This window comes from Nomascus leucogenys, chromosome 2 (genome assembly GCF_006542625.1).
Source record: "Nomascus leucogenys isolate Asia chromosome 2, Asia_NLE_v1, whole genome shotgun sequence".
In the NCBI taxonomy this organism is placed as follows: Eukaryota; Metazoa; Chordata; class Mammalia; order Primates; family Hylobatidae; genus Nomascus; species Nomascus leucogenys.
This window is the reverse complement of record NC_044382.1, coordinates 63,003,906-63,026,152: the sequence shown is the minus strand read 5'-3', so window position 1 is coordinate 63,026,152 and position 22,247 is coordinate 63,003,906. Positions and strand designations below refer to the sequence as shown.

Below are 22,247 nucleotides of genomic sequence, written 5' to 3'. Positions count from 1 at the left end.
ACACAGCAAGAAAAATATGTAGAGCGTATATGAAGAAAACTTTTAAACTACCAAAGACTATAACAGAAGACTTAAATAAATGAGTCTCTTCTTGGATAGGAGGACCTCTCAGTATTGTAAAGGTGACAGTTTTCTCTAAACTCTTAAGTTTAATTTGGTCAACATAAAAAGAGCAACATGATTTTTTTCTGGAACTTGACATGCTGATTTAAAAGTTTAAGGCAAGAAAATTCTGAAAGTTAGAGAGATGACAACCATACCACATCTTAAAATACATTAAAATAAATGTTAACAGTTTGGTCCCATGACTATATGACAAGAATGGCAGAAATAATGGAATACAATAAAAGCCCAGAAATAGAACTAACTAAAAATGAAAATTTACCATATAACAAAGGCACTGTGTCAAAACTGTGGTGAAAGATGGACTGTTTGGTAAATGATTCTGGGATAAATGGCTAGCTTTCTGGGGAGAAATATTATATCCCTACCTATATGTACACATCTGTAAGTATATGCTGTGCATATATAGAGTGTCTGAAAGAATGCATATGAACTTTTTACTCGTTCCTCAGACTAAGACAATTGATCAGAAATGTAAGATTTATTTTTTATTTACATATTCATTTTTTTAAACCATGTATAATTAGTAACCCTTTCAATGAACAAACTTGTTAACATTTTAGATTTAGTTGGCAGGCAGTTGGAGTTTGACCTTTTGAAGCATTAACTTGACTGACTTTTCTGTGTTTCTCCCCAGTGACCTGTGCATGGATTGTGCCTTGCAACTGGAGACCTGCCCATTGTGTCGTAAAGAAATAGTATCTAGAATCAGACAGATTTCTCATATTTCATGACACATGTGAAGAGGCATCGTGGACTTTTTTCTACTCAATTCCAGCCAATGTTGAAAAGAAAAAGAAAAAAAACTCTCTAATCAGTTGTACACACATTGCAACTTACAGCCATGGCCAGATTTTACGCTAAAAATGGTAGTTTGTCAAAGACAAAATTCTCTTAGAATCTAATCCAACTTGCCAGCCCTGAGAAAATCCCTTTTAAGGCCAAGGAAAGCTGAATGCTAGCAGCCAGGCCTGTGGTACTTCCATGAAAAACCATAGCAGACAATGCCCTCCCAAGTACTGAAATCACACTGGAATCCTCCATGTTGGGTTCATTTGATTGTTTACACAGGATGTGTTGTGTCATTCTGAAGTTTTTATTTGGGGCAGAAGTCTTTATGGAGATGTAAATGACAGCGTTTCTGGGTTATGCATAATTTCTCACTGGTCAGAGACACCGGTGTGTCAAGCATGGATATTGCATTGCAAGACTTGAATCTATAAAAATTAGAATCACACAGTCAGTAGTATAAGCAAAACAGAGAACCTGAAAGAAGGTGCACAGACTGTAAGAAAAAACCCAAGTTTGTGATATTTCAGTGATTCCAAAGAACATTCTACGTTTTTTGTTTGTTTTTTTGTTTTTTTGGTTTTTTTTTTACTGCAGAAAATTGGTGGTATTTTCACATTCGTAGTGTTTCTATCCAATTTCAGTACCCACATTTAATGAGGAAAAAATGTTTTACCAATGCAGGAGGAATTCTTAAATTAGCTGTAATGTTAGGTTGGAGAAAATTTGGTATTTAGGATATTTTTAAGGTACCATCAAATCAGATTTCTGTTTTTTTGTTAAATTTTTTAAATCAGTATTGTTTTTACAAGTAATATACTTTGAAACTCTTGAACTAATAGTCTCAAAAACTCTAGAGGACAGTCTGAGAACACGTATTTCTATTGTTCTAAATAAATACATGTTTTTGAATAGTAAGTTCAATCATGAATTATTGACTATGTCTTCATCAAAAGTGTTAATCCCTCTCAGGGTCTCTGGTGAAGACCTTCAAGAGTTTGGTTTTTTCTCCCAGGAAATTGGAAGGTAGAATTGTAAATTCATAGAACTTCTTTTATAATGGTGTACCTCAGCAGCTGCCTTTCAATTTATGCCAAGTCCTTACAGAGTTTATACTTGAATAGTAAATATGTCTTCTGAGTTTTACAGTGTCTTAAACTCAATGCACATTTTTTTTTCTTCTTTTTCCACCCCTTCTTATTTGTAGTTCATTATACCTGTCCTATTACAGAGCTGATTTCCTTCCTGGCTGTACATGTTGGGGTGCTGGATTTTTTTCCGTGTCTTTAGTCTTCCATAAATCCCAAAAAAAAAAATATATATATATATATAAATATATATGTAGATACATGTTCTGTTCTTTAGCTTGTGGTGAATACAGTAATTTGCATTGAAGAATAAAACATCTGTTGCCTTTTTTGACTAAGATTTCACAACTTTCATTGGTGTATACTGCTAAGGTTCCAAGACATTATACTCTCAGACTTTAAGGGCTACTTTTGGGAGTAGGAGAGAATCAAGTATTAGAGTTAAGAATAAGGCCACTTACTCATCCAGCAGATTGTTATTGAGCACCTAATATGTGCTAGGCACTGTGCCTATGTGGCATACAAAATATCTGTTTGTAGAGCTTATGTCTAGTAAGTTTGTCTAATTATTGTCTATTATTATGTCTTAACAGTAATTTGGAAGTGGTCCAGCTGAGACTAAAGGTAGTCTGTGCATTTAGTGGAGAGAAGGAAAAATAGATGGAATTAATAGATAATTTGCCAGGCAAAGGAATGCAGGAGGCTAACAGCTTTCTAAAAATCTACCCTTGAAGTTTGTTCCCAAGGTGGGGAGAAGACAGTATATTTGTGTTTATTGTAACAAACTTTTAGTGGAAAAGAATAGGGTCCTAGAGAGAATGAGGGGGACCTAATTTAGATGGTGGTGGGAGTGTCAGAAGAAACCTCACTGAGGAAGTAACATTAGTGAAACTTAAAGGAGGAAGTGGGACATAGCCTGGCAGAGACTGAGGACTAGCTTCTAGGACTGGGTAGCTAGGCAAACACAACATTTTAGGCAAAGGCACTAACTGAGGAAGAATGGGTCTCAGTGGGTTTGGGGATCCGATGGAAGGCCCCTGTAACTGGAAAAATAGGAAGCAAGTAGGTAGAAGAGGTAATGCTACAGTGTTGGAGAGGCCAGGGAACTGCTCATGAAGGCTATGTGAAGGATTTTCTATTTTATACTAAGTGCAGTAGAAAGCAAAGGTGTTTAAGCATGGAAGTGCCTTGATAATTCTAACAGATGGCTCTGGCTTCTATTTGGAGAATGGAATGGAGGAGTGGGGTGGGCTGGGGGTAAAGGACAAGCAAAAAAATGGAAATAGACCAGTAAAGAAATGTGTGGTCCAGCTGAAACTAAAGGTAGTCTGTACACTTAGTGGAGAGAAGGAAAAATAGATGGAATTAATAATTTGCCAGGAAAAGGAATGCAGGAGCCTAATAGCTTTCTAAAAATCTACCCTTGAACTTTGTTCCTAAGGTGGTTTACTTTTCCTGTTCTTAACTTCTAGATCATAAAACAAAAGGGCTTCAATATTAAATTCATCAAATCATCCAGGATGGAAGCTAAGTTGTAAAGTTGGAGTCACCTCAAAGGGAAAGACAGGAACTCCGTATCAAAGAAAAAACTAGGGGTTAGCAAGCTATGTGGAAGAGTAAAATTGTACATCCATATTCTGAACTGAATGTAAGCATTTAAGAGAAATTAAAAGCTAGACTTTTACTACTGATAAATTGTTACCAGGGAGAAAAACAAAAAATTATGGTATTTTGTCAGGTGATTCATTGGGGAAGTCCAGCGTTTCAGCCAAAAAAAAAGCTTTTTAATGAATTGGCCCCTTTTTAAAATGACATAGAGCAGAAGAAAGTCATGGTGCCATTTGCAGAGTGCCAGGAAACTGATTCAGTCACAAAACTGACACAATTTCACTAGCAGAAAATGACTTTTGCACAAGTTTCAACCATCTTGAATGTGTATCCACAAAAACCACCCAAGATCAGCTCTTTCCAGTATTGCCCATCATTTACCTTTTGCTATTTATTCACTCAGAAGAATTCCTAGTGCCAACCCCCAATCAAAGGATTTTAAAAACGAGTATTAATGGAAAAACATTTAGTATATTCAAGTCAATTTTTAATTTTGCTACAAGTGGAAAAAGGCCATTCTGTAATCAGGAGAAAACATGTTCTGATTTCCAAGAACATGGTTTAACAACCCAGGGATTAGGGGCTATATAGCATGATGATTGAAATAGGCCCTTTGGAGTGGAACTGGACTCAGGTCCCACTAATGCTTGGCTTCCCAGTCTGTAAAATGGAGATACTACCCACTTCATACCGGTTTTTTGTTTTTATAGGGTCTCAAATATTTCAAAAGGAGACAATGTATTTATAAGTGTTTAGCACACTATCTGATACATCCTTGAGTGAGTGGGTACTTTTTATCTTTATCCCCATTTGTTCCTAGAGTCAATAAGCGTGGTGAAATGGATTAAAAGATGGCCACAGCCGGGCGCGGTGGCTCACGCTTGTAATCCCAGCACTTTGGGAGGCCAAGGCGGGTGGATCACGAGGTCAGGAGATCGAGACCACGGTGAAACCCCGTCTCTACTAAAAATACAAAAAATTAGCCGGGCGTGGTGGCGGGCGCTTGTAGTCCCAGCTACTCAGAGAGGCTGAGGCAGGAGAATGGCGTGAACCCAGGAGGCGGAGCTTGCAGTGAGCCGAGATCGCGCCACTGCACTCCAGCCTGGGTGACAGAGTGAGACTCCGTCTCAAAAAAAAAAAAAAAAAGATGGCCACAAATTACTTGACATCCCTCCCGTCAAGAAATGAGGTTTATGTCTACTCTCCTTAAATTTGGGTGGTTCTATGTCTGCTTGATCAGTGGAACACAGTGGAAGGGATATTGTGCCAGTTTCCAGTACCAGGCCTTTAAGTGACTGCCAGCTTACATTTCAGTGTCTCTTGAAACACTTGCTCTCGGACCCAGCACCATGGTGTGAGAAAACCCAAGAATCCCCTGAATCCTATACATGGAGAGGAACTGAAACCCCCCAACTCCCGGCCCCAGTTCTCTGGCCAATGTCCACAACTGAGAGCCAAGAGCCAACACTAATTTGCCAGCCACGTGAGTAAACTCCTTGGAGGAAGCTCCTCTAGTCCATTCCAGCTGCCCCAGCTGACACCAACTGGAATAGAGACTAGCTGGCCCCGCCCAAATTACAGATTAGTGAGCAAAATGGTTGTTTTAAGACACTAAGTTTTCAGGGGGTTTGTAACAGCAATAGATAACCAGAACAGATTAAATCAAGGTGTGTTCCTCCTCCACTCCATCAATGACTTAGGAAGGGTAGGCAAACTCATTTTGTCCAGAAATGTGTGGTATATAGAGAAAGTAGGTCATGAAGAAACTCTCTGAGTTTGCTGTGAGCTGTGTGACCAGGGCTTGACTAAACAACTCAGTCCAGTAATTCAGCAAACCTTTTAAAATGCCTATCTTCCACTTGGTGCTAAACAGAGTAACTCATAATTGATGTCACCTGACCGGGCGTGGTGGCTCACGCCTGTAATCCCAACACTTTGGGAGGCCGAGGTGGGCAAACCACCAGAGGTCAGGAGTTCGAGACCACGCTGGCCAACATGGTGAAGCCCTGTCTCTACTAAAAATACAAAAATTAGCCGAGTGTGGTGGCACGTGCCTGTAATCCCAGCTACTTAAGAGGCTGAGACAGGAGAATCCCTTAAACCTGGGAGGCAGAGGTTGCAGTGAGCCGAGATTGCGCCACCGCACTCCAGCCTGGGCGACAGAGCAAGACTCCGTCTCAAAAAATAAATAGGCCGAGCTCAGTGGCTCACGCCTGTAATCCCAGCACTTTGGGAGGGCAAGGCGGGGGGATCACCTGAGGTCGGGAGTTCAAGACCAGCCTGACCAACATAGAGAAACCCCATCTCTACTAAAAACACAAAAAAATTAGACAGGCATGGTGGCGCATGACTGTAATCCCAGCTACGCGGGAGGCTGAGGCAGGAGAATCGCTTGTACCCGGTAGGCGGAGGTTGTGTTGAGCCGAGATCGCACCATTGCACTCTAGCCCGGGCAATAAGAGCGAAACTCCATCTCAATAAATAAATAAATAAATTAGTAATAATTGATGTCACCTTGGTCACAGCTGTCACACCAGACTATGTCTTTGTAACCATCTTTGTTCCAGATCCCACGGATATCTATTTTACGTCCATTCAAAGATATCTGCTAGGCCGGGCGTGGTGGCTCACACCTGTAATCCTAGCCCTTTTGGAGGCCAAGGTAGGTGGATCACCTGAGGTCAGGAGTTCGAGACCAGCCTGGGCAACATGGTGAAACCCTGTCTCTACTAAAAATACAAAAATAGCCGGGCATGGTGGCGGGCAGTTGTAATCCTAGCTACTCGGGAGGCTGAGGCACGAGAATCGCTTGAACCTGGGAGGCGGAGGTTGTAGCCAGCCGAGATCGTGCCACTGCACTCCAGCCTGGGCGACAGAGCAAGACTCCATCTCAAAAAAAAAAAAAATGTCTGCTAACCCATTCTGAATGGCCACCTGACCCTCAGTTCATACCTTAAACCCCTCTAGTTCCTCTAGTCATATACCACACTTTGGCCAAAAGGTATCATGCAACTAAAGAGACACAATGCTTAGTTGTCCAATCAAGAGAAATCAGCTCAAACGAATCCTTTTTCAAAGTTTGGCAGATTTGAAGAGGCCTTTTCCTGAAAGGTATCTGATTCCTGATTGCGTGGCTCAAAATAGTTCTTCAATTCTCATCTTGTATAATTAGTCAAGAAACCAATTACTGCCGAGTAATCTTTATGATGCGAAGATTATAATGTAAATTACAAGACATCTACTTCTTGCGATGGGGCTTTCCTTCCACGAGGGGTAGGAACTGTCTTGAAATCAGACGTCGGCAATCACCTAGTTCAAGGGATAAGGGACTTGCTCTCTAGCGACTTGGCAACTTAAAAGCGCTCTTCAAACACGCCTTAAACTACTTATTTAATCTTCCACACTCAGGGAGGCGCAATTTATTCTCGAGTTGCGAGTGAGGAAATTCAGGCTTGTCTCTTCGATTCCTTCATCTCTACAATGGGGGCGACGTGAGACGCAGTTGCACACAACGCGTGCCCGCCGAGTCTCCGCATCCCTCCGCACTCCCTTCCGCGACTTCCTCTCCCTGTCTTGCCCCGCCCGCATCGGTAACGCGCGCCTGTGATTGGCTGCCGGCAGGCCGTGAGGCGGTGGAAAGAGTTGCGGTAGCCATGGTGACGGGAGGCGGGGCGCCGCGCCCCTCTGGCAGTCACCGAGGCCTGGACCTGCGGCGTCGGTGGCGCGCGCAGAGGGCCAGGCCGGGCTTAGAGGCCGGGCCGACGCGTGGCGGCAGCGGGTACCCAAGGCCGGGCCTGGCGCGCAGGCGCTGACCCGACCTGGCAGTGAGCGGGCCGCGGCCTTGGCTGAGAGGCCTTAACCCCGCCGGCTGCCGCGCCCTGCATGCGAGTTGGGCCGCGGGCGGGGTTGGAGCCTACTCGGAGCGACGGCGATGGACGCCTTAGAAGAAGAGAGCTTTGCGCTGTCTTTGTGAGTAGCTCCACCAGGGCGCAGGTGACTTGGGGCCAGGGGCAGCCGGCGTTCGCCCCGGGCCTGACCCTATAAAACAGGTGTCCTTAGGGGCCGGGCAGGGTGGGGGCCGCCAAGGCGCCGTCCCAGCTCCAGGCCTTCGTTTTGTAGAGTACTAAGGCCGCAGGTTTCAGGCCCCGCAGGACAGGAGTGCGAGGCGGGTGTCACCTTGATCAGCGCCTCCATCACAATCCCCAGCCGCCAACCCTCAGCTGTCAGCAAATCCTGGAGGGGTTGAGCGCCCGAGGCCCCTCCACGCCTCCCTGGCCCCCGCCTCCCGGACTCCTGACCAAATGACCCCCCTGACAGGTGTTTCGTCCGTGCCGGGTTCATGCTCACAAGCAGACAGGTATGGGGTGATAGCGAAGAGCCTGGAGAACAAGTTTTTATTAAAGTGGAGTCATGACATTGAACGTTCATGTCACAAACGTGCCGAGTGTGTTTTCTTCTGTTTGGACTTACTAGATCAGACAATCAGTCATTCTTAATTGTTGAAGATTGGTGATGGGAAGTTCGTTTTGCTACTCTTTTTTCTCTTGTGCATGTTTGAAAACGTCCATACTAAAAACATTTTTTTAATGCATTATTTGAAATAGCACCTAATCCAGGCATGTTTTTCAGCTCCTCCGCCTCTGATGCAGAATTTGATGCTGTGGTTGGATATTTAGAGGACATTATCATGGGTAAGCTTTTAAAATACTGTTTTTAAGGACTTGCTTGCTTCTTCTTTTTTTTTTTTTTTTTTTTTTTCATTTTTATTTTTTCCAGACGGAGTCTCGCTCTGTTGCCCAGGCTGGAGTGCAGTGGCGCGATCTTGGCTCACTGCAAGCTCCGCCTCCCGGGTTCACGCCATTCTCCTGCCTCAGCCTCTCCGAGTAGCTGGGACTACAGGCGCCCGCCACCACGCCCGGCTAATTTTTTGTATTTTTAGTAGAGACGGGGTTTCACCGTGGTCTCGATCTCCTGACCTCGTGATCCACCCGCCTCGGCCTCCCAAAGTGCTGGAATTACAAGCGTGAGCCACCGCGCCCGGTGCTTGCTTCTTCTTTAAGGACATTGAAATCAATTTGGAGAGTTAATTTTAAAAAGAGAAAACATCAAGCTGCCTGCAATTTTTAATGTAGCACAGTGTAATACTTAAGTAAAGGCTTACTGCAGTTTGTCTTAGAAACAAACAGCCCAGTACTCCTGAAAACATCTAATAAGCATAGATTCAGAGGCCTGGAAGGGACTGACTCAGGCTAATGGGGCACCAGCAGTGTGGCGTTCTTCGCAAAACTATAGGAAATAGTGATCTACTCTATTTCTTATGTAGGGTAAGAGCAATTTCATTTTTAGATAGTTTTGAGTTTTAACATTTTCATGCCATAAAACGCATAAAACCAGGCCAGGTGCTATGGCTCACACCTGTAATCCCAGCACTTTGGGAGGCCAAGGTGGGCGGATCACGAGGTCAGGAGATCAAGACCATCCTGGCTAACACGGTGAAACCCCGTCTCTACTAAAAATACAAAAAAATTAGCCGGACGTGGTGGTGGGCGCCTGTAGTCCCAGCTACTCAGGAGGCTGAGGCAGGAAAATGGCGTGAACCTGGGAGGTGGAGCTTGCAGTGAGCCGAGATCGTGCCACTGCACTCCAGCCTGGGCGACAGAGTGAGACTCCGTCTGGAAAAAATAAAAATGAAAATAAACACATAAAACCATAACCACAAGCACACATGGCCATAAAGAAAACAAGGTATTAAGCTTCAGCTGGTTCTGTGTTTTCCTAGGTTTTGAGTTCCTACTTATGGATGTATTTGGGCATCCATGAAACCTGCTAAGTAACAGACAAGCAGTAACACTCCCCAGAGGTTTAAGACAAGTATGTAGGAGGGGAAAACTTACATTTGAGAAAATTCTGTTGACTTTAAGTTTTATGAGAATTGAGAAAAGAACACTGTTATTTGGTGTTATTGGCTGTATGGCTTAATCCATTTAGTATGAAAATTACCAAGTTTTTATACCTTCAGGTATAAAAGTTCATGCCCTTAACTCCTGAATATAGATGTTTCATCATTAAGCTCGTTTCCCATGTGGACTTGGGGATTTCTGGGGAATACCGAAGAATCCATTCAGTTCTCTTGCCTATTATACCCTATATGCTATGGGAAAATGAGCCTTCTGTGAGCCTACAGTATTTATCCCAAGGTCTGGGTCCTTTCTGAAACTTTCCTTTTATTTTTAGAAATAATCTATTCAGTTGTTAAAATTCCTTATTCCGGGCTGGGTATGGTGGCTCACACCTGTAACGCCAACACTTTGGGAGGCCAGCGCAGGTGGATTGCTTGAGTCTAGGAGTTCAAGACCAGCCTAGGCACCATAGGGAGAACCCTGTCTCAATTAAAAAAAAAAAAAAAAAAAAGATTCTCTATTCCCTATCATTTATTAAGTGTTCAACATGAACTAATCTATTTACATGAATTCTCATCTAAATTCCACTTCCAATCCTATATGATAACTACCATAAACCATTCTTATTTTCCAGATAAATGAGAAGTTTATACGGGGTTTAGAGAAATTAAGTAACTTAGCCAAGGTCACACAATTAGTAAGTAGCTGAGACGCGATTTGAACCCAGACGGGCTAGCCTCTTTCAGACCTCATAATTTTAATTACGACACTGTTTCCACAACTGCTGCTGAAGTTATATCAAAATAAGAGAGAACCAATTCATTCCTTTTCAGAAAAGTAATGTGAGGGAGTTCCCAAGCCACCCTGTGTGGATGTGGTTAAAGTGGACTGAAGGTTGTTGGTGATCATTGCACAACAATGTGAACATACTTAAAGCCACTGAGCTGTGTGCTTAAACATTAAAATGATTTAAAAAATTATATATCTCACCACAATTTAAAAAGAAAACAGGGCTGGGTGCGGTGGCTCCCACCTGTAATCCCAGCACTTTGGGAGGCCGAGGCAGGCAGATCACCTGAGGTCAGGAGTTCGAGATCAGCCTAGCCAACATGATGAAACCCTGTCTCTACTAAAAATACAAAATTAGCCTGGCGAGATGGCACACACCTGTAATCCCAGCTACTCAGGAGGCTAAGGCAGTAGAATCTCTTGAACCCCGGAGGTGGAGGTTGCAGTGAACCGAGATCGCACCATTGCACTCCAGCCTGGGCGACAAGAGAAACTCCAGCTAAAAAAAAAAAAAAAGAAAGTAAAAGAAAACAGGATTGGGCTATTTCAACATCAGGATCCCATTTAATACCCTCTTAAAACATCAGCTTTCCTTCCAAAGACTGACCATTGAGAAAGCAGTACTGCTGACATATATCCTGCCTACTTATAAATCATAATGATTGGTAATCTCCATTAAAAAGAATACATTTTCCCCATTGTGGTTCAGATGACGAGTTCCAGTTATTACAGAGAAATTTCATGGACAAGTACTACCTGGAGTTTGAAGACACAGAAGAGAATAAACTCACCTACACACCTATTTTTAATGAATACGTAAGTAGATTTCTATGCCTCCTACCAGGAGGTCAGAGTTTTTTAAAAATTTAAATTTAGAATCAAAAGACATTGAAATTTGTTGCCTTCTAAAATGTGCCACCTGTACACTGCCAGGAATCCTCATTAGAATCTGGTTTAAGTTCATTTTCCTCTGCACAGCCTTTGGGGCTATTTTCCAAAAGGCTTTCAGGCAAATATTTGATTAGCTCATCAGCTTCTTATTTAAAAGAAGTTTGACCTGGGCTTGGTAGCACACCTGTAGTACCAGCTATTTGGGAGGCTGAGGTGGAAGAATCACTTGAGCTCAGGAGTTTGAAACCAGCCTGGGCAACACAGTGAGACCTCTGTCTCTAAAAAAAATAATAATAATAAAGATAATAAATAAAATACATTTGGCTTATCATAATCCTGCTTTTAATCACAGTACATGAGTTCTTCATACCTTGCATTTGCATGCTTTTGACAAACCTTTCTGCTTTCACATACTCTTTCTTTCTTCTATATAATCCAGTCATATATGCATGACTATTAAGTAAAAGTGAAAACTGAGACCAAGATCACTAACTATTTGGTGGAAAAACCAAGACTGGAACCCAGGAACCTCAGCTTGTCATCCTTGGGTCTCTACACTTTACCCTGAGGCCTCTTAACAGCCCCCTGGGATTTTGTCATCTAAGAATCCATTTCGGCCTCCAGGACTTTATTTTCTTAACACAGAAGCATGGCATAAACAAACCTGTCCAGAAGGAACCTGTGACTGCCTCCATGTCCATATGTTCTGTTTACACAGATGCCCTCTACCCGGGAGGCAAAGCCCCCACTTACTGCATCCTGCACTGGGTTGTGGATGTGGGCACCGTGCTACTCACGGTCTCTACCTGTGTCAGAGCATCCACCCTGTTACAGCATCATTATCAGCTAATGCTTCTCTTCCACACGAGGCTGAGTACTTCTCCAGGACAGGAGCTGTGTTTTGGTCCTCTTTGGTATCCTTGGCACTCAGTGTAGATTGTGGCACACAGACCTCAGGAAATGTCTAGGAAGGGTTGGGCAGGCTTTCTGAAAAGAAGTCTTGTTTTCCCAAAGTGTGGTCTTACCAAAATCCTTTCCACTGTTGCAGATTTGTTTGGTAGAAAAATATATTGAAGAACAGCTGCTGCAGCGGATTCCTGGGTTCAACATGGCAGCTTTCACCACAACATTACAGTGAGTTGAGCTTGACGGATTTTTATGTTTTGTTTTGTTTCCTCACTTTCTTCCTTCCCTAGGCTGACCAAAAGACCCTCCTTGTTTTGTTTTCCTGTGCATGCCTTTGGTGGTTAGGTCCTATGTAGGAAGCCCTCAAACCTTTTAATGAAATCTTGAAAAGACCAGGCATTGGCTCACGCTTGTGTTCTCGGTGCTTTGGGAGGCCAAGGGAGGAGGATCACTTGAGCCCAGGAGTTCAAGACCAGCCTGGGCAACATAGTGAGGCCCCGACTCTACAAAAAATAAATTAGTGAGGTGTGGTGTTGCATACCTGTGGGCCTAGCTACTCAGGCTGAGGCTGGAGAATCCCTCGAGCCCAGGAGTTCAAGGCTACAATGAGCTATAATTGCACCCCTGCACTCCTGCCTAGGTGACAGAGCAAGACCCAGTCTCTAAAAAAACAAAACAAAAAAAATGCGGGGGTGGGGCTGGGGTGGTGGAAAGAAAAACGAAAGCAGTCTTGAGGACTGTCTCATCATTCATTCACAAAACAGCCATCTGTTCCATTTGCAGGCACCATAAGGATGAAGTGGCTGGTGACATATTCGACATGCTGCTCACCTTCACAGATTTTCTGGCTTTTAAAGAAATGTTTTTGGACTACAGAGCAGTAAGTTACTACTGCCTATTTATTTAGCCACTTTGAGCCACTTAGAAAGTTCCAGGTAGAAATACCGAACATGAACCTCCTGCGCTTCCCCCATCATTCTCCCTTCAAACTGGCCAGTATCAGTCTAGCAGCCGATGAGGCATCAGAAGAGTGAGCTGCTATTCTACTGTGGCTGGGGCCTTCTCATGTTTTCATGAAACAAGCCCCAGGTACCATCTTAGAGTTCCTAATCAGAAGGACAAAACCCAAAAAGCAGGTCTCAGGTCTCATTCTGCCTTGCCTCTCTTTTATTTTTTTTTTGAGACAGAGTTTTGCTCTTGTCACCCAGGCTGGAGTGCAGTGGCACAATCTTAGCTCACTGGAACCTCTGCCTTCCAGATTCAAGCGATACTCCTGCCTCAGTCTCCTGAGTAGCTGGTACTACAGGCACCTACCACCACGCCCAACTAATTTTTGTATTTTTAGTAGAGACGGGGTTTCACCATGTTGGCCAGGCTGGTCTCAAACTCCTGAAGCATGGTCCACCTCGGCCTCCCAAAGTGTTGGGATTACAGGCGTGAGCCACCACACCTGGCCCTGCCTTGCTTTTCTTATAATGCAAGCTCTTTATAAGAAAAATAGGAGACTGGGCATGGTAACTCACACCTATAATCCCAGCACTTTGGGAGGCTAAGGCAGGCAGATGGCTTGAGCTCAGGAGTTTGAGACCAGCCAAGGCAACATGGCAAAACCCTGTCTCTATGAAAAATACAAAAATTAGCTTGGTGTGCTGGTGTGCATCTGTAGTCTCAGTCAGCTACTTTGGGGGCTGGGTGGGAGGACCGCTTCAGCCCAGAAGGTTGAGACTGCTGTGAGCCGTGATTGCACCGCTACAGTCCAGCCTGGGTGACAGAGTCAGACCCTGTGTCCAAAAAAAAAAAAAAAAAAAAAGAAAAAAGAAATGGATGTGGTGGTGCATGCCTGTCGTCCTAGCTACTTGGAAAGCTGAGGCAGGAGAATCACTTGAGCCTAGGAGTTTGGGGCTGTATTACACAGCAGTGGTGCCTGTGAGTGGCCACTGCACTCCAGCCTGGGCAACATAGCAAGACCCCTATCTCAAAAAAAAAAAAAAAAAAAGAAAGAAAAATGTTTTCCAGTGAAAGGAGGTACCTTTTAAGAGTTCATTTTAAGAATGACCAGGGCCAGGCTGGACACAGTGGCTCATACGTACAATTCCAGTGCTTTGGGAGGCCAAGGCAGGAGAATCACTCGAGCCCAGAGTTCAAGACCAGCCTAAGTGACATACCAAGACCCTGTCTCTACAAAAATGAAAATAAAAAAGTTAGCCAGCTGTAGTGGTGCACACCTGTAGTCCTAGCTACTCAGGAGGCTGAGGCAGGAGGACGACTTGAGCCCAGGAATTCCAGGCAGCAGTTAGCTATGATCAAGCCACTGTACTCCAGCCTGGGTGACAGAGCAAGACCCTACCTCTTTAAAAATAATATTAAAAAAAATTAAGACTAGGGCAGGCCAGTATTGAGCAGAAATGCAGAATAACCAATAACCTGTGTTCCCTTCCTGTGTACTCTGGAGGTCCACGTTCCCACCTTCAGCTCTGCCTTCCCCATGTCAGAGGCAAGATTCCAAGCCAGGGCTCTTTCTAGTCCTTCCTTTTGGTTGTTTTCTCATATAGGAAAAAGAAGGCCGAGGACTGGACTTAAGCAGTGGCTTAGTGGTGACTTCGTTGTGCAAATAATCTTCTCTGCCAGCTTCCCAGAACAATCTGCGGCACTAGGTCCTACCTCCAGCCAATGAATGGGATCATTCTGGATGTCACCAGCCCAATAGACTCAGCTCATGAGGACAGAACACATCTTGGAAAGACTGACTCTGTTATGTAACTCTTCATTTATGTTAAGTATTGATAGGTCAAAACCAAAATGACCTAACCCTCCTGGACCTATTTATCCTGAAACACCTTCTTGTATTCATTAACCATAGTACTCCTCCCCACCTCAAGTAGACATCTCTCTCAGGATCTTCTGAGTCAGATGCCTCTGGAGCAAGCCCTATGTCAGGCACTCCACCTGGGGGGCCCTTCCCCAGCATACCTGCTGGTGTGTAAGGGTGGACTAACCCGCCGCCACCACCCTCTGTTCCAGCAGGCTCTGCATGAATCTTTGTGCACTTGCACCTCTTTTTCACATGGGCCACAGTTTCAGTACTTCAGCCTCAGTGGGGTTCCTGATGTTTATCTAGGGTGTTACTCAAGCCGTTTGAGATTTTGGAATCTCCTGTGATCACATCTTGTCTCAGCTGTAGGAATCAACAGAAAGAGACGTTCTCTACATAAAAGCTCCATGTGAAAAGCTACTCCTAGTCTTAACATTTGCAGTCCTTGTGTCACTGTCTTCTGGTCCTGATGTAGTCCCACTGTTTCTAGAAGTCTCTTTTAAGCATTATTTTTGAAAAAAAAAATATTTTTATAGATGAATACTCAGGCTAACCTAGTGGATGTGATCTTGGAACTTCCATGATTATCCACTTAAAGATCAAAGTATTATATGCTGTGTGCTTTTTAGGTGTTAGTACTCGTGAAGGCAAAAATGCTTTCTACATTGGCATTCATTCCTATTTTACTGGGCACCTATGAATGTATGCTGTGTGCTAGAAATAGATTAAAACATATTCTTATAGCATGTTAGTGTGTTTGCATGTTTGCTGAAAATCCTTTGTGTATAAACCAGTTTGTAAGGTTCTCTGGTAGGGACTCTGCAGTTTCTTCCTGTCAAAATCTCTCCTACCAAGATGGTGTTCCACTGTCCAGCCCAGCATGAGTAGCAGGTAGGGCACAGCTTTACTGGCTGTTTGTATGCTTTGGTTTAGTGCAATGTGTGGTAGATTACTTATCAGAAAACATATATGTCATCTCTAGAACGAAGAAAAAGCATAGTAGTTCAATTCCCAGTGTGTCCCTTTGATTTTTTTTAATAGTAAAAAGAATCTGTACTTACTTTTCACTTGGCCATTCTGGTTTTAAAGGACAAGCTATAAGCTCTGTGTTTTTCTGTACTGATGTGTCACTTATTAAATACTTTTGTACCATGAGTAAAATTTGAGGTGTTTTGCGAGAACCACCATTCTCAGTGAGTCGTACTCTTTCTTTAAGGTAGCCACTGCCATCAGGTTATTATTGCTTTGGTCTTTTTTTTTTTTTTTTTTTTTAAGGCTAGTCAAGTGAAGCAATGGAAGTAGAGAAGGAACAAAGAAATCTGCCACTAGTTGTGATCTATTATTAGTTGTAAACACCACTGCACTCGCACCAGCCTGCTTTGGCCCTTTAAAACCACTCTCAGAGCCAGCTTTTCAAAATGCCACCTCTCCTGGGCTTGCTTTCCCTTGCTTTGTCTATAAATGGGACTGTCCACCACAGCCCAGGCATGCTGGGGGCACTTACTAAGACCTGTGGACCAGCCTGCCTGCTTGAGAAAAGGCCAGTGGACAAGTCCAGAGATTAAATGATGAAAAAACGATGATAAAGGCAAATTGGTTTTTCACCCTTTTTTGGGGGGGGATGGAGTTTTGCTTTTGTTGCCCAGGCTGGAGTGCAATGGCATGATCTCAGCACACTGCAACCTCCACCTCCCAAGTTCCAGTGATTCTGCTGCCTCAGCCTCCCAAGCAGCCGGGATTATAGGTGTCCACCACCATGCCCAGCTAATTTTTGTATTTTTAGTAGAGACGGTTTTACCATGTTGGTCAGGCTGGTCTTGAACTCCTGACCTCAGGTGATCACCCACCTCCCAAAGTGCTGGGATCACAGGTGTGAGCCACCATGACTGGCTGGTTTTTCACCCTTTTTGCTCAGAAAAAAGGAGGCAAGTCTTTTGTCACTTAGTATAAGTAGACGTTCTGATTTCTTTTAAAATAAACTAGCAGCCTGTCTCTCCATCCACAGACACTTAGACTGAGATGTCAGGTGCCACCTTTGATGGGGCTCTCATCTGGCCTGGGGTGAGGAAGCCCCAGTCCTCTTGCTTAGGACTCCTCCCCAATGGGAAGCAATAGTCACGCAAACTGCTGAGCCTTAGCATTGACTGAGTGCCTTTAATGTCCCCCCTGAAACAGGCTTTTTGATTCATGTTGGAAACATAAGAGGGGTGAGCTCTCTAACTTGCCTGGGATTTTGTTTTGCATTTAAGTGCATTGCCCTTCCTTAAAACCAAACTCTTATAACTTACTCCTGGAAGGACTAATTTATTATTCAAACTCTGAGACTTTAGATGCTATTAATATTTATACCAGGGCCAGGTGTGGTGGTTCATGCCTATAATCTCGGCACTTTGGGAGGCTGAGGTGGGAGGATCACTTGAAGCTGGGAGTTTAAGACCAGCCTGGGCAATATAGCGAGACCCAGTGTCTACAAAAAATTTAAAAATCAGCCGGGTGCGGTGGCTCACGCCTGTAATCCCAGTAGTTTGGGAGGCCGAAAGGGCAGGTGGGATTCATCCGAAAGGTCCCCTTTCTTTTCCAGGGAGACACTTGGCAGATCCCTGGATCTGCCTGGCTGCCTAGACCAGGCGGTGAGAAGGCCCCCCGATTTCTCCGCTCTATGTAGAGAATCCTACCGTCTCGCTGTTGCCCGGGCTGCAGTGCGGTGGCGTGGTCTTGGCTCGCTGCAGCCTCCGCCTCCCAGCCGCCTGCCTTGGCCTCTCAGGGTGCTGGGATTGCAGCCTCTGCCCGGCCGCCGCCCCGTCTGGGAGGTGGGGAGCGTCTCTGCCTGGCCGCCCATCGTCTGGGCTATGAGGAGCTCCTCTGCCCGGCCGCCCCGTCTGGGAGGTGAGGAGCGCCTCTGCCCAGCCGCCACCCCGTCTAGGAAGTGAGGAGCGTCTCTGCCTGGCCGCCCATCGTGTGGGATGTGAGGAGCGCCTCTGCCCGGCCGCCCATCGTCTGGGATGTGAGGAGCGACTCTGCCCGGCCGCCAAATGAGGAGCACATCTGTCCGGCCGCCCCGTCTGGGAAGTGAGGAGCGCCTCTGCCCAGCCGCCCCGTCTGGGAAGAAGTGAGGAGCGCCTCTGCGCGGCCGCCCCGTCTGGGAAGTGAGGAGCGCATCTGTCCGGCCGCCCCGTCTGGGAAGTGAGGAGCGTCTCTGCCCGGCCTCCCAGTCTGGGAAGAAGTGAGGAGCGCCTCTGCCCAGCCACCCCATCTGGGAAGTGAGGAGCGCCTCTGCCCGGCCGCCCCTTCTGGGAAGTGAGGAGCGCCTCTGCCCGGCCGCCCCTTCTGGGAGGTGAGGAGCGCCTCTGCCCGGCCACCCATCGTCTGGGATGTGAGGAGCGCCTCTGCCTGGCCACCCCATCTGGGAGGTGAGGAGCCCCTCTGCCCGGCCGCCACCCCATCCGGGAAGTGAGGAGCGTCTCTGCCCGGCCGCCCCGTCTGGGAAGAAATGAGGAGCGCCTCTGCCCGGCCTCCCCGTCTGGGAAGTGAGGAGCGCCTCTGCCCCGCCGCCCCTTCTGGGATGTGAGGAGCGCCTCTGCCCGGCCGCCCCTTCTGGGATGTGAGGAGCGCCTCTGCCCAGCCGCCCCGTCTGGGAAGTGAGGAGCGCCTCTGCCCGGCCGCCCCGTCTGGGAAGTGAGGAGCGCCTCTGCCCGGCCGCCCCGTCTGGGATGTGGGAGCGCCTCTGCCCGGCCACCCTGTCTGGGAGGTCTACCACAGAGGCCAGAAGCAATGTGGGGGCTGGACGTGGTGGCTCACGCCTGTAGTCCCAGTACTCTGGGAGGCCGAGGTGGGTTGATCACTTGAGGCTAGGAGTTCGAGACCAGCCTGGCCAACATGGCGAAACATATGAAAAATACAACTGACAAACCAACCAACGAACCAAGCGACAACAAAACAGGTCTACCCTGGAGTCATACTCTAATTTTTTCTATTTTCCTCCCTTTCTGATCCTTTATCCCACTTTCTTTTTCTTCCTCTTCCTTCTCCTTCTTCTTTGTCAGATAGAGGATTGAGTTATTATCATTGATCCATACAAAGTCCCTCTCTCATTTATTTTCTTTAATTCCCACCCCCCATTTCTATTCCCCATCTTCCCATGTGCAACCTCCTAATATGTTTGATATGCATCTTTTGTTTGTATGTACTTTTAGAAATTACAAAAAAATTAGCCGGGCGTGGTGGCACGCACCTGTAGTCTCAGCTACTCAGGAGGCTGAGGCAGGAGAATCGCTTGAATCTGGGAGGCAGAGGTTGCAGTGAGCCAAGATCACACCACTGCACTCCAGCCTGGGTGACAAAGCAAGACTCCGTCTTAAAAAAAAAAAAAAATTAGCTGGGCATGGTGGCCTGCACTTGTAGTCCAAGCTACTGAGGAGGCTGAGGTGGGAGGATTGCTTGAGCCTGGGCAGTCAAGGCTGCAGTGAGCTGTGGTTGTGGCACTGTACTCCAACCTGGGCAACAGCAAGACCCTGTCTCTTAAAAAAAAGAAAAAAAAAAAAATTGGCCGGATGCGATGGTTCACACCTGTAATCCCAGCACTTTGGGAGGCTGAGGCAGGTGGATCACGAGGTCAGGAGATCAAGACCATTCCTGGCTAACATGGTGAAACCCCACCTCTACTAAAAATACAAAAAATCAGCTGGGCATGGTGGCACTCACCTGTAGTCTCAGCTACTCGGGAGGCTGAGGCAGGAGAATTGCTTGAACCCAGAAGGCAGAGGTTGCAGTGAGCCGAGATGGTGCCACTGCACTCCAGCCTGGGTGACAGAGTGAGACTCCATCTCCAAAAAAAAAAAAAAAAAAAAAAAAAATTATACCAGGACAACAGCACAAACTGGGCTTGTCCCAGGCGGACTGGGACATAGGTACTGGATTTAATCCCCCATCCCTTAGTAACAGTGTAGCTTATCTGCACTTTGACAAGCCAAGGCAGGTGGATCACCTGAGGTCAGGAGTTAAGAGACCAGCCTGGCCAACATGGTGAAACCCTGTTGTTTAAACCCTGGGTGTAATCCCAGCTACTTGGGAGGCTGAGGTGGGAGAATCACTTGAACCCGGGAGGTGGAGGTTGCAGTGAGCCAAGATTGTGCCATTGCACTCCAGCCTGGGTGCTAGAGCGAGACTCCATCACCAAAAAAATAAAATAAAATAAATAAAAAGGGTACAGAGGGTACCTAGAAATGCTTTTACCTTATTGTTTAGAGAACATTGCTCTGTGGTGTTGGAAAAATAAGCTCAGGAATACTCAGCTGCGGAATTTCCTCTGCTGTCTCTACCAGCTCTGAACAGGCAGCATGGCCAGCCGCCTTGATTATATGACCTCCAAGCTTCACAGACTTTCAAGGTAGATGATATTGTTGAAATCTTTCATTCAGTAAGCTCATCTAACCTGCCCAAAGCAAGGGTGACTAAGTTATTGTCAAACTGAGTCACCTGTGAGAATAAAAGTCCGTGCTATTCTACTTATGCCAGCACAAACAGCATAAACCAGGACTGTTCCAGACCCAGCAAGCAGGAAGTATAGGCAGCCTTCCTCTGGTCAAAGGGTCGGCAGGTGTTGCTGAACGACTCCAGAACGTGAACTGCCCTATAGCAGGCATCTTCTACAGTCAAGCTGAGGTCTCCTGGAGGTTACAAGCACCTGCAAAAGTGATTCGCCAACATCTTGTCCAAATAATTTCTCTCATCTTTATTTTTATTAAAAAAAAATAAAATAAAATAAAACAGTCACCACCAACCACATGACAACTCGCCAGGCAAGGCCTTGCATCCCTCCCTCCTTCGCGTCTCGTGTGCCTAGTCAGCAAGGTCGGGGAGGCAGTCGGCACTGATGTTAGCTTCGCCCAAAGGGAGTATTACAGAGAGAGGCTTGGGAAAGGGAAGGAAACCTGGACAGGCTTTTCAGCATTGAGAAATCACTTAAAACTGATTTGCTTTCAGTAACTGGTATGTCTGAAACGCAGGGAGGGAAGACCATGCTGTCAACAATCATAACCCACTTTTTACAGGTTGGCTCCAGGGAGAGGTTGGTCGAAACGGTGTTTAAAGGAAGGAGAGTGGTTTCACGAGCTTGCTCAGCTCTCCTGGAACAAAGACTAAGGTGCTACATGTTGCTTGTTAGGCTTATACTACGGCGGGTCTGGGGCTGCAGGTGTGGAGTCCTTGTTAGTGCATTTAGTGCTGGTGAGAAGGGTGGGCCCCAGTCTTGGACGCTGAAGTCCTCTAAAGACAAGGCAGAGACACAGCCTCAGATCCCCCGTCACCTTCCACTGAATAAGGGGGATGGAGAGGAGGTCTCAGCGGTTGGCCTCCTGCAAGCCGAGGTGCCTGCCAGCCTGGGCCTGCTTCCTTAGCGCTGTGAGAGCTTGTGTCTGATGGGCAGAGAGGAGCAAATGCAGTCCCTGTCGGGCTGACTCCGCGCAGGGCTCCCCAGCTTCGGGCTTGCAGGGCGACCCTGCTCTGTGACCCAGCGGCGGCTTCAGCCCCAGAGGGGGCCGTGGCACAGGTGGTTTAGGCATAGCCGCCAGCCATCTGACTGGTGGCCGCATTGCTGCCTACTCCTCGCCAGGCCTGGTAGCTGAAGAAGGCACTCACTCCATAGGCGATCATCACCAAACATGCAAAGAACTGAAAGAGAGGTGAGAAGGGCTTAAGGACCGAGAGGGTGACAGTGACACAAGCTCCAACCAGATCTCAGGCCAGGCAGGAGGGGTTGTGGCAGCCGCACCATCTCACACTTAGCCAGGTGCATTTCACAGCTGTTTATCGTGGGGCTGATGAGCACCAGGGTCCTGGGATGCCAACATTACCTTCTAAGCACGGGAAACAGCTAAGAACCACAGGCGGGGCCTGTCAGATTGTGATAAGGGCAATGAAGGAGAAGATAAGAGTGACACAGGGGACACCTAGCAAGGATTTAGTTCTAAAATGACAACATTCAAAGGCCACCCTAGGAATTTCCTAGAACCAGTTCACGCCTCTATACTGACAGCTGCAGCCACATTCAGAAGCTCCCCGTCTCTGTCCCCCTCACTGAATTTGCTAATTTCAAAACTGCCCTCATCAGGAAGAGTAAGGAACCAAATGCATGCCGATCGAGGCCCTGCCCTCCCCTGGGCTTGGCTGTGGCTCCAGGCCCGGCGTCCAACCTCTCTGAGCAGGAGCCTCCTGTCTGTCAAAAGCGACTCGTAGTCCCTTCCTCTCCCCTCACTGTGGGTGCCGCAGGATCCTGGGAGGAGATGGTGTGCAGGGCCTGGTGGTGTGAAGGGTGACAGGCGTGGAAGGGACTGCAGCCATTTC

At 46.3% G+C, this 22,247-nt stretch overlaps 3 protein-coding genes across 5 annotated transcripts in view; 2 read left to right on the top strand and 1 right to left on the bottom strand.

Annotated features, from left to right (window-relative positions):
* Positions 1–2,340, top strand: part of RSPRY1 (ring finger and SPRY domain containing 1) — a 51,415-nt gene extending 49,075 nt beyond the window's left edge. For 2 of the 3 annotated variants that reach the window (XM_003263093.3, XM_030796564.1), the window contains exon 15: positions 761–2,315. In XM_003263093.3, coding sequence (XP_003263141.2) covers positions 761–857 — 97 coding nt within the window. In that variant the 3' untranslated portion in view covers positions 858–2,315. Of the gene's footprint in view, positions 1–760 lie in introns of all 3 variants that reach the window. The other variant, XM_003263092.3, reaches the window with a different exon arrangement.
* Positions 2,341–7,247: 4,907 nt separating this feature from the next.
* ARL2BP (ADP ribosylation factor like GTPase 2 binding protein) lies at positions 7,248–16,099 on the top strand. The gene is made up of 6 exons (XM_004093174.3): positions 7,248–7,577; positions 8,238–8,299; positions 11,007–11,113; positions 12,237–12,322; positions 12,878–12,974; positions 14,647–16,099. The coding sequence occupies exons 1-6, from the start codon at positions 7,540–7,542 to the stop codon at positions 14,707–14,709; spliced, it is 453 nt and encodes a 150-aa protein (XP_004093222.2). The 5' UTR covers positions 7,248–7,539; the 3' UTR covers positions 14,710–16,099.
* A 4,523-nt stretch (positions 16,100–20,622) lies between these two features.
* PLLP (plasmolipin) overlaps positions 20,623–22,247 on the bottom strand; it is a 28,885-nt gene continuing 27,260 nt past the window's right edge. Inside the window, exon 4 of the mRNA XM_003263095.4 lies at positions 20,623–21,575. Within this exon, the coding sequence (XP_003263143.1) occupies positions 21,459–21,575 (117 nt within the window). The 3' untranslated portion in view covers positions 20,623–21,458. The remainder of the gene's footprint in view (positions 21,576–22,247) is intronic.